We start from the raw sequence: 12,367 nt of genomic DNA, 5'->3' as shown, positions 1-12,367 counted from the left end.
TAGAAATTGTGATAGGCTTTATGGTATTATTAAAGTAAAATAATGATTTCTGACAATTATATACCATTTTTTCCTGTCACTGCTACATATACAATCTTGGAAATCCTTGTAATATAGAATTCATAACATTATAGCAGTATAATTTTCCTAATACAGACTGAGTCAAAAATTCAGAAACAAAGATGGATTAGTGATAATCTCCTCTTCATAGTAGGCTATCTGATCCCAGAAACTGAAAACCTCGAAAGATGGTTTTGGCAATTCCCTTTTTCTCTCATATCTCCTCCCATACTATATACTACCTACTATTTGTGGATTGTTTTCTATGTGTGGTTGTCATACTGCATACTTATTCTTTAGCTGAGGAGATCTGACTAAAATGTTTTTTTTACCTAGGTGGTTGAAGTTTGAAGAAGATGTTGAAGATGGTGGGGAGAGGTGGAGTAAACCATATGTTGCTACTTTATCACTTCATAGCTTGTTTGAAGTGAGAAGTTGTATCCTTAACGGCACAGTCTTACTAGACATGAGAGCAAATTCTTTAGAAGAAATCGCAGGTGAGTTGTTTTATTTATTTAACCTTTTAATCTTATCTTACCCGCTCAGAAATCTCTCTCAGCATGTTAGGGTGAGATAGCAAACTTTGAAAAACTTTAGATTAAAGGTTCCAACATTATTGCATGCATTTGTAGCATGTTTTATATAATACATAGATAGCACTGATGTTGCATTTTACATTATTTTCTCCAAGGCAAGAAGCTATTTCTTGTGGATTTAGAGCAATAACAATGAACAGAAAAGTTGTGTTTGGATGAGGTTGTCCTTGAAAGAAATATACCATTTACCAGAATAATAAGGGGCTATAATAGTAAGTAATAGTAAGTAATTACTAATAATAGTAAGGGAATCAGATGGGATGCTGCAGAATGACCCAGTTTTGTACTCAGCTACATAAAGCTTCGTTAATAAGGCTCAAAATAAACCACACTAATTGACATGTGTGTTTGCGTGTTAATATTTGTCTGCTGTAAAGAAATAAAATAATAGAATTTTCCAAACTTATGATGGTGATATTTTAAATTAATGAAAAACAATTGAAATGTCCAAAAGGAAATGTTTTCTACAAGTAACAGTAACGGTGCTATGAATGCATTCCTGTATACTCCATAAATTGCTGAAATATTAGTAGTACCTAATTAGTTTGAAAACCTGAAATTTGCACTTAAAACTATCGTTAATTGTTCAATTGTAATGAAAGAAATACGAAGCTTATGTTTTCTAGGTTGCTTTTGTTATTTAATAGGAAAAAGTTCTTCAAAAAATAAAAAGTGTATTCAGAATTAAGATTTTTTTACAGCTCAGCCAAATCTATTCCATGACTCTAAGCAGACTATTAGCTCTCTCCATCAGTTTTTCTGGAAATTATTATTTTCTGACAGTAAAAAAAAATATCTGCAAATATTTCCATAACATCAAATATTCCTGTAAAGCAGGGATGTCAAACTCAAGGCTCACGGGCTGGATCTGGCCTGCGGGGTGGTTAGATCTTGCCCGTGGGGCCACCCTGAAAACAGCAAAGAACTGGTGCCTCTGCCCTGCAGTGCCTCTGCCAGTGAAAACAGAACTCGAAAGGGCTGCAGGTGGCCCTCCTGAGCTTTGTTTTTGCTGGCAGAAGGTTGCCAGAGGCCGTTGCAGCCGAAAACAGAACTCTGGAACCCTTTTTCACTGGCAGAGCGCTCAGGCCACCACAGACCCCCGACATGAGTGACGTCGAGCTGGCCACTCCCACCCTGGACACACCCAGGCCCCTCAAGGTCAAACACAACACTGATGTGGTCCTCAATGAAATCAATTTTGACACCCCTGCTGTAAAGTAATCTTGCCTCTAATATTTTTATCTATCTCTGATACCTAGGAGGATTTTTGTATGTATACAATTTCTCGGTTATTGTTTTGTTCTTCTTTCACTTTTTTTTATACATTTTTTTCCAAACTGTCCTCATTTTTATTTGATATTTTTTTTTAGTTAGGAACGATATAAGGTATACATTAGGTGGACATATTTTGTTTTGCCGGATGATACCATTTTGTTTCAAAATAAATCAGTGAAAGATTCCTTTAACATCCTAATTGAGAAGTGAGTTTCATTGAGGTCAATGGGACTTACTTCTAGGTAAGCGAATATAGGAATGCAACCAGTAATATAAACTGATAAAATAAATTAACAGTTAAATATAACTTCCATTTTGATCAATAAACATTTGTTATAAAATGAAATATTACTTGACAAAATTTATCTGCAAAGCTGTTAGAAGAGATTTCTCACACTATGATAAGTGAGACTTAACCATGGCTGGTTAGAAGTCTATCTCCATATGAGGTCCAATTTCTGTTTTGAATAATTCTATTATTAGATCATGGTGATTTTCATGTTAAGGAATCAGACCTTCATTTTTATTAAAAATCATTTTTATTTAAGTGGGGAACAAAAAAAAATAAGAGATGAGATGAGATGAGATGAGGTGAGAATAGAATAGAATAGAATAGAATAGAATAGAATAGAATAGACCCGAACAGAACAGAACAGAACAGAACAGAACAGAACAGAACAGAACAGAATTCTTTATTGACCAAGGAATTTGTCGTTGGTGCTTATGCTCTCAGTGTACATAAAAAGACAAGATACATTCATCAAGAATCATAAGGTACAACACTTAACGATAGTCATAGGGTACAAATAAGCAATCAAATCATACTAATACTAATCAGATAGTGATATGAGTTAGGGTTGAAACAGGCAACGTGGGAACCAATGATTCTCATGCAAGACTGAACCATTATATAAACACAGACAGTCTTATCTTGACTAGCTGGCTGAGAGAATTACCCAAAAGTCCATTGATTCTAAAGGACTGGAAGAAAAGACTGGTATCTAGAGACTATGAAGATCTGAACAGGACAAAATAAGAGCAAAATAAGCACAGATGAAATTCTGCTAAAAATTAATTTGCTAATCTAACAGTGACTAGGAAAGACTTCACCCAGCTTTAGCGAGTGTACCAGTTACATCTCTACCTGGACAAGACTCCCTGATTACCACTCACTCAGACTACTATAAGGTGCTCTACATAGGGTTGCCTTTAGAGGTGACTGGGAAGCTACAGGTGGTACACACAGCCATAACACCCTGTAAATATAAATTCCTGTAAGTAACACCCATTCTGAAGCGGCTTTATTGGCTACCATTTTGGCTTCTGAGTCCAAGTGTTAATTCTGGTTATCATTTTTTTAAAGCCCTTTATGATGTAGCACCAGGATATTTCAGGTATAACTTGCCAAAATTGAATCTGCTTATCCAGTCTGGCCATTGAGAGAGGGCCTGTTGTGGGACTGTCCCTTCCCTTCACAAAGTGCACAGTTGTCTAGATTAGGCAACAAGCTTTCTCTGCAGTGTCCTTGAGGTGGAAGAATAATTTTTTCTGGAATATTGGCAGCCCCAATCCTGTTTGTTTTTCATGAGTAACAGCTTTGTGCTTTAATTTATTGGGCACCTAGACTCTTTATGTTTACATGGTTTTTAAAGATTTTAAGTCTTTCTACTGGGTTGTGATGTCTTATTGTTTACTTTTTTGTACCCCACCCAGAATCAGACAGGATGGGGGAAGGCTACAAATATAATTAAATAGATCAAAAAAATAAATACATCTTGGATTTACACCGTGAAGCAACCTTAGATATATGATTTTGATTCTGCAAGAATCAGATCTTCTGTGCATACAGTATGTGAGTTTGTTCACATCTGCAATTTAGCAACTTTAGCTTAGATAGCAGTACTGAGTTACAAAGCTGCTGTTCTTAACTAGTTGAGATTTTGGAGAGTCAACATTGCCCATTTCTCCCATATGTCCACCACTGCTCCAATCAGTTCTTTCACGAACAAAAGAAAACTTCCACTTCCTTCTCTGCACAGCTGTCAGACACCATGGCCTTGAACTCCTCTGTACAATTTTGTTATGGCTAATTCTACTTCACTCATGCAATCCCCCCTCCTAACTTCCCACGGTAGGATTGTGGCAGGCCTGGATCCTGAAGACACCAATGTAATATGGCTTCCAGGCCTGACAGTAGTTGCAGCTTACAGTTGCAATGTTGAGTTCGTAGACCTTCCACCAGCAGGACTGAGTCAGATTATATCAAGGTCTTGGCCTCTCTAGTTTACTTCCAAGTAGCTATTGCCTAGTATTGCTCAAGTATCCCCACTGAATATCCTTCAAAGGCACAAAATATTCTTAGTGGAATCCCTGCTAAAATGCATGTAGGCTGCAATTCTTTAAAAGAAAAATGTTACTGATCTTTTTTTTTTTTTGCTGTAATTTCCTTGGCTGTTTAAACAATTTAATGTTAATACATTTATATCCCATCTTACTTTCCAGAAGGAGTTATATTTTTTAACTGACATTTTAACTTTACTGTTTTAATGTTTTATATACTGTTCTATATTTCAATTTTTTATTATATACCATTCAGACTCCCACTTTGAGGGAGATGGGCGATTTAGAAATAGAAAATATCAACCAACCAACCATTCAATTAAAATTAGAATGGGATAAATGAACAACTGCACTTTGCAAAGACTTTGAAAGCATGTCTAACCATATTAAAAAGCAATTCAAAGATTTGACTAATCAGATTTCAGAGATTGATCAGATAGCTAGCAAGGCTCAATACACTGCTATAAAAATTAGAGTGATATTAGCATCATTTTAAAAAGTTTCGATGAACATGAAATTGGACTTGGCAGATGTTCAGCACAGAAACAGAAGAAACAATTTAAGGATTAGAGGCATATGGGAGAATGCAGATAAGATTGACTTATTAGGATACCTTATTCTAAAAATTATTGTGCCAGAAATATAACTTACTGAGAAAGATGTGAAGCATGCCCTTGGAATTTACAGACCTAGGCTCACCAGAATGCAAACCCCACAAGATGTTATTATAAGATGTCTTAATCTTGGGTCAGAGATAAGATTTATAAAAGGCTCATTAGCTTGAGAAAATAAAACAGAGGGGAAGAAACTACATATCTTTTCCCGGATGAAAATCCAGCTACTTTACAAGGAAGGAGAGATTTCAAACTTTGCACTGAAGTGGTTTATAAAGCAAGGAATAAATTAAACTTCAGGAAAAGGAGATTACTTCTACTCTTTCCAAAGTGAACAGAGTTTTGACAGCCCCATGAATAATTATCAGAAGATGAATTTGTATACTTGGAGAATGGCTGACTTTCCCTGAGAAGATAAATGGACTTGAAGAACATTGTAAAGAATTAGACTTTATGATTAAAAAAAAAAAAAGAAGGGAAAGGAAGGAAAAAAATGTTAAAGGTTAGAATAAGTGTCTGAGAATAGTTAAGGAATAATAGGATAGATATAAAACAACCTATTTTATACAGTAGATACTTAAAAGACCCAAGCCTAACTGGGACATGGGGGCAATATGAATTAAGTACTGCATAACCTCTCCTCCCTCCCTGCTGCCAGTGCTCCATTTTAGACTGAAAAGAGGACTCTTCAACCCCCCTTTGAGACTTTTATTTATTTATTTATTTATTTATTTATTCGTATTTTTATACCGCCCTATCTCCCTAAGGACTCAGGGCGGTGTACAGCCATGTACTTTTCACATCCAATCAAGAGGGTCAGGGAGGGCAATATTTCCTGGGAGAGATTAGATGGGAATTGGGGCAATGGAACGGAGACGAGAGGGTTCAGGTGAAAGGGGACCATTAAATTAAATGGTTTCTCTGAAATCTACTCCAACTTAATCAAACTATCTGCTTGCTGTTGCAATGTCTTTGTAGCTGTTATTGCAATGCCTTATTTAGGAAAGCAAAATGTACACTGGAGAAATATAAAGCAGAAACGACTGAATGTAAAATACAATAGTAACTTTAAATGTTAGGGGAATGGGAGATTTGATTAAAAAGAACTAGAATTAGCCAATATATAAGATCCAATAGAAGAGAATATCTATAAATATATAATATCCTTTAGTGTATCAATAGTGATGTTATGGGAAACATACAAGTTAGGATTGTTTCAAGAAAAGCAATTTGGAAAAGCTTTTTTTTTTTTTTGCTGAAAGTGCTAATGAATCCGGAGAGTGGCCATTTTAATTAGAGACCAATATAGAATTGAAAATAAAAAAAGATCCAAAAAGATAAGGATGGAGATTTATCTTATTCTCAAGGGAAAATTGGATAATAGAAGTTTAATATTAGCCCCCATTTATATCCCAAATCAAAATCAAATGGGTTTTATAAAAATGTTTGGAGAAATTTGGATAGGAAAATCTAATCTTGCAAGGAGCTTTAAATGAGGGGCTTCCTGGTGTTGTCTGAGCTTGATTGTTTTCTTACAGACATTTCATTACCCAGAATAGGTAACATCATCACTGATATGATGATGAAATGTTTGCAAGAAGACAACCAAGCTCAGAGAGCACCAAGATAGAACCCTTCATTTCAACCCTGAGTTACATATATTCTCTATTATTGGAGATTTAAATGTTGATGCAAGAATACTAATGCCTGTTCTTAAGAATAAAAGATGAGCATTTTAGTATTTAATGCTCAAGAAGCTATGGGCATTATCACACATCTATCGGCTTACTGATACCTGGAGACGGGCACAAATCCTTCACTGAAAGGATATACGTATTATTTCGGTAGGCATCAATCTTGGTCAAGGATAGATTATATTTATTAAAGTATTAATATAAATTTTGGCTGTTTTTAAAAATTAATTATTCTGTCTACCTACCTACCTATCCACTCCAGAAGCTTTTTTTAAAAAAAATAAGAGACTGTATACATTGTTGGCATTAAATGCTGGGAAAAACTTATATTACTTTGCTAATTCATTTCAGAGAGCTATTTGGGTGGCTATGGATGAAATAGAAATAGGACTATATGATGCCATTCTGCATAGACTTTTCTTAAACAGACACAAACTATACTATTGGATTAGATTTTTTTTCCTGATGTGACCTGATATACATATGCTCTTGAGACTCAATAGAACAGAACAGAACAGAACAGAACAGAAGAGAAGAGAAGAGAAGAGAAGAGAAGAGAATAGTAGTATAGAACAGAACAGAACAGAACAGAATAGATTAGATTTTTTTTTTATTGGCCAAGTGTGATTGGGCGCACAAGGAATTTGTCTTGGTGCATATGCTCTCAGTGTACATAAAAGAAAAGATACGTTCATCAAGAATCATAAGGTACAATACTTAATGATAGTCATAGGATACAAATAAGCAATCAGGAAACAATCAATATCAATATAAATCTTAAGCAATACAAGCAATAAACTTACAGTCATACAGTCATAAGTGGAAGGAGATGGGTGGTAGGAATGATGAGAAGATTAATAGTAGTGCAGACTTAGGGAATTATTTTTTTAGCAGAGTGATGGCGTTCGGGAAAAAGCTGTTCTTGTGTCTAGTTGTTCTGGTGTGCAGTGCTCTACAGCGTCGTTTTGAAAGTAGGAATTGAAACAGTTTATGTCCAGGATGCGAGAAGGCTGTGAAAATATTTACAGATCCCTCGCATCCTGGAATATAAACTGTTACTGACTTGTGCAATATACCGGTCCTCAATGGAAGGCAGGTTTGTAGTAATTGTTTTTTCTGCAGTTCTAATTATCTTCTGAAGTCTGAGTCTGTCTTATTGGGTTGCAGAACCAAACCAGACAGTTATAGAGGTGCAGATGACAGACTCCATAATTCCTCTGTAGAACTGGATCAGCAGCTCCTTGGGCAGTTTGAGCTTTCTGAGTTGGCACAGAAAGAACATTCTTTGTTGTGCTTTTTTGATGACATTTTTGATGTTAGCTGTCCATTTTAGATCTTGCGATATGATAGAACCTAGAAAGTTGGGCACAAAAATGACAGTTGTTCCTAAAAGTGTTGTTACATGACATCTCAGGTCAAAAGAATGTGGGGGAGAAGGCAGTCTTCTTATATTCTTCCTCCATGTGCTAATCCCACGAAAGATGTCAATGCGACTGAACAGAAAGCGGGCTTCTTCCCTCTGTGTCAACACCTGCATATTTGAAAGAGTCTGCACATGTGTACTTGTCTGAGAGCCAAAACTTCATGCAATTGGATTTTTTTGGGTTAATGAATATACAAATAAGATTCCTCCTGGTAGACATCCATGCAGAATGCATGGCCTTGACAATAGCACAACTTGGTGTTCTTCGGATCACGTGGTCTCTTTTATTTGAACAAGACATAAAAGGGTGACTGTCACATCATTACATGGCAAGCTGGTTTGTTCTGTAGACATACATAATTAAGAATTGTGCCTTTTATTCTGAGTACCTGTGCCTTTTTTTCTCAAATAATCAAACACTTGACTAATCCCATCTGCTTTTGACATCTGCGTGCCCTTCTTGTTTCACGCCTGAGTTTTCTTGGAAAAGTGGAATGGCTCAGAATAAAGGCTCATGAGCCATCCAAGGATTTTCAACAAAACAGTTGATGACTCACTCTGGCTATGTCAGAGGGGCTGTGTGACATTGTGTCTTCTAATGAATATGCAAACTCCTTGTGGTTTAATTAATGTTGATTCATTGGTTGTACTAAGAAACTTGCTTTTGAAAGTGTTACCATTTTCTAAAAATATCTAAAACTTAACAGTATAAAATTTCTCTCTCCGTCTTCCTTTGTTTATTTCCCTCTTTAATTTTCTTGCTAAAGAAACTGCTGTATCTATCCAGACTATTAATTTTATATAGTTAATAATAGTGCACTCAAATATATAGATTATATATCTATATCAAACATATAGATGTACGTTTTGTTTCAGTTTAATGCCTGCATCCCTGTCTTCTATAGTGACTGATTCTCCAATGTCTGTTGTATAGAAATGAATTTTGCTTATGCTTAGAAAGAGAGGGAGAAATAGAGATACCAGAAGCTGATCTGGACATATTTATTGATATTTCATATTTTTAACTGCCCATCCTCCCTGGTTATAATTTTAAAACTGGAGAAACGCTGCACTCTTGATGACTTTATGGTCGTATCTACTCGTTCTTTCAAAATCCATTTTCATATATGCAGTTTAAATCAGAATTGAGGTTGCATAACAAAATCCACTTTATTGCCTTGATTAGAGTTTGGGCAGTTTTTATATTTGCATAACCAAGGAAGCAGTTTGAAGCAACTGCTTTTCAAAAGCTGCTTCCCCTAAAAGATGCTATCTCATCATACAGTTTGAAAAAAGAGTCCAATAAATACGGTAGTTCCAAAACAGTAGAGGCAAACCCAGTTTGAAGTGAGGGTAGAATAGTGATTAATCCTTACCCTACTTGCTTATTTTGTTTTCTTTAAAAAGCCCCACTCCCTGTAATTTTTGTACAACAAGAAAACCACAAAGGGAATGCCAGCAGGTGGAATGAAAATGATGTGTGAGGAAAGGGTTAAATCCCACTTCATGGTTTTTTCTAGGGTCTTAATCCCAATGTCTTGTAGCTTGATTACTCAAATGCTTACCTAAATTTAAATAATTGAATATGGAAGTGAATAGCAAACTTGGTCTATCTGTTTGTCAATACTGCTTATCCTTTGGGTTCATAATCATAGTTACAAAATACCAAAATACGAAATTGTTGTTGTTAGTTGTGAAGTCTTTCTGTCCTCTACCAGCCCCCGGAATCCATTTAAGCTAAAAATGACTGCTTCAGTGACTCCATCCAGCCATCTCATTCTCTGCCGTCCCCTTCTTCTTTTGCCCTCAATCGTTCAAATACCAAATACCAGTACCAAAACTGGCATTATGAGGTCTTGGCAGACAGACCTCTCTATGGTTGTGGTCCATCAGCAGCCTACGGAGCTGGCAACGGAGTCGGACAGTGATGAGGCTGAGGTGAGGCCAGGGCCATCGGGGAGTGATGTGCGGACTCCAGAGCCTCCAGAGACTGATAGTAGTGAGGCAGAGGAACATGAGGAGCCTGTTCCTAATGCACGCATGAGCAGAGCTGCCAGAAGGCAAGAGCAGCTCAAGCAAAGAGGATGACTTGGGAGTAGGGCCAAGAGATAATTGGCCCCTTCCATAAGACTTAAAACAGGCCCGCACCGGCGTTTGAGCTTTGCTGGAAAACAACGTTGGTAGCTTCGTCTTCTGCTTCGTCTATGTCTTGTATTTATTTTTGTGACTTGTGAACGTTTGCCAAGAAAGGCCTTTGGCAGTTTGTCTAATTGGACCAAGGTTTGTGATAGGACTGAGGAATTTGTTTTGGGAGGCATTTATTTTAATTTGAGTTGAATGACGTTGAGAATGAAGTAATTCTCAGCTGTTTGAATAAAGTTTGTTTGTTTTTTCACGGACTGAGTTTCCTACTACCTACTTGGGCCTGGGTCACAACAATGGTTTGTGGAAACCTTCTTGCAGGTTCACCAAGAAACAAATGTAACTAGAGGCCTCTTGCAAACTTCCCAGTTCAATTCTGGAAGGTCATTGACCAAGCAAGCCTGAGTGGTGATTTCAGTGTGTGTGTGTGTGTGTACTTTTCACACATTTTTAAAAATCCCTTTCGCTCTCCCATGGAAGACTGAACCATCAATACTACGTATTACTTTCAATTATATTTCCATCACAGTGATAAAATCTCATATATAAGTAACAGATTTAACCGAATGCTTCAATTGACAATCCATTAGAAACGTGGCTACTTATTGCATTATTGACTCAAAACTCAAAAGATCATTCAATTGCTGTTTTATTTTTCAGATATGATTCTTGATCAACAAGTAGGGTCCGGACAGCTCAGTGAGGATGTTCGCCACAGAGTCCATGAGGCGTTACTCAAACAGCATCATCATCAGAACCAAAAGAAATTAAGCAACAGGATCCCAATAGTCAGGTCCTTTGCTGACATTGGCAAGAAACAGTCTGAACCCCATTCCATGGACAAAAATGGTAAAGTGTCATGTTAATTAAGTAATAGTTACTGTAGCTTTGATACAATGGATTTGCCAAAATCCATGATTTATTCCACGTTTTGATTTTAAATGGCATTTCAGTCTTCTTGTCCAACAGATGAATTTTCTCAGCTTCCTTTCCCTAGCTGTGGGGAACTGGAGTTATAAGGGATGGTAGCAAATCTTTGACAGTGGCTCTGAAATTATAGACTAGGACATCTCACAAAAGGAAACAATTTACAGGCAATCAGGAAGGGAAAGCATACATTTTTGGTACTAATATGCAGGAGCTTAACTGGCTTCTTTATTTAACTAGTTGTTTTTACAGAAAGATATATTCAGCAGTTGCTGTATACCTCGTTGATTTTACTGAATGGATTTAAATATCATTTATACATTCCTAAGGGCACTTCCATCAATTTAGAGTTTGAGATAAAGTGAGAAGAGAGTTATAAAAGGAATAAAAAGCAATCATTTTTATGGGGTTATGTAAGTGTGTCTGTTGTCACTCCATTTCCTAAACAATTATGAGTTGCTAAGATTAAGATGGGAAAAATGATATTTTCAGAACAAAGCAAGCCAATTATCCTGACTTCAGGAGACCTAAGCAATACATTTTATAAAATCCCTTATGAAAAAGATTTTGCAAATTAGTCATCTTTTGTCTTGAAATAAAGCCTTTAACAAGTCTGATTTCTTTGAGCCTATTTCATGTAAGCAGGTTCAGAACTGTACAGTATATGTCTTAAGCATTTCCCTCCTAAATTGATGCCCTGCACCTGTGCTAGAATACAATTCCATACTTAACTTGCTCATTGACTGCTCCTTAGGAACGATACAAACTCTGGATCAATATATTTGAACAGTACTAATTTATTTTGACTCATTTTCCAGTGACAATGATGCATATTAGTAAACTAACATTGATGCAATTACATTCTAACATTTAATGAGTTCTGTTAACAATCTATTAACAACAAGGATTTGAGTTGGTTATATTCAAGTGCAAATTGTAACACAGGTCAACAGATTATTGTCATGACTTTAGTGACCAATATCTCACAACATTGGCCATTAAATAAGCAATACTTTTGATTGAGTCACAAGAAATTTAATAATTCCCTAGGTAATCACATCGATGGATTACAGATTAAACCAGGGGTGAAATGCTACCAGTTTGGACCGGTTCAGCCAAACCAGTAGTGACGGTGGTGCGTGGTTCGGACAACTGGTAGCGGCGGCAGTGCGAGACTCTGTCCACCCGCCCAGACATCGTTTCTTCTTGGTTTTAACCAGGAAGTAGCCTGTTTTTGAGCGCACACATGCGTGTGTGCGCCCTTCTGAACCAATAGGGAAGGTAAATAGATTTCAG

General features: G+C 36.5%; 1 protein-coding gene across 1 annotated transcript in view; it reads left to right on the top strand.

Moving 5' to 3' along the window:
- Positions 1-402: 402 nt before the first annotated feature.
- Positions 403-12,367, top strand: part of SLC4A10 (solute carrier family 4 member 10) — an 88,458-nt gene continuing 76,493 nt past the window's right edge. Inside the window, exons 1-2 of the mRNA XM_058188317.1 lie at positions 403-557; positions 10,805-10,993. Of these exons, the coding sequence (XP_058044300.1) occupies positions 527-557; positions 10,805-10,993 (220 nt within the window). The 5' untranslated portion in view covers positions 403-526. The remainder of the gene's footprint in view (positions 558-10,804; positions 10,994-12,367) is intronic.

The sequence above is a fragment of the Ahaetulla prasina genome, chromosome 1, assembly GCF_028640845.1.
Source record: "Ahaetulla prasina isolate Xishuangbanna chromosome 1, ASM2864084v1, whole genome shotgun sequence".
Taxonomy (NCBI): domain Eukaryota; kingdom Metazoa; phylum Chordata; class Lepidosauria; order Squamata; family Colubridae; genus Ahaetulla; species Ahaetulla prasina.
This window is presented reverse-complemented; position numbering and strand designations above follow the sequence as displayed.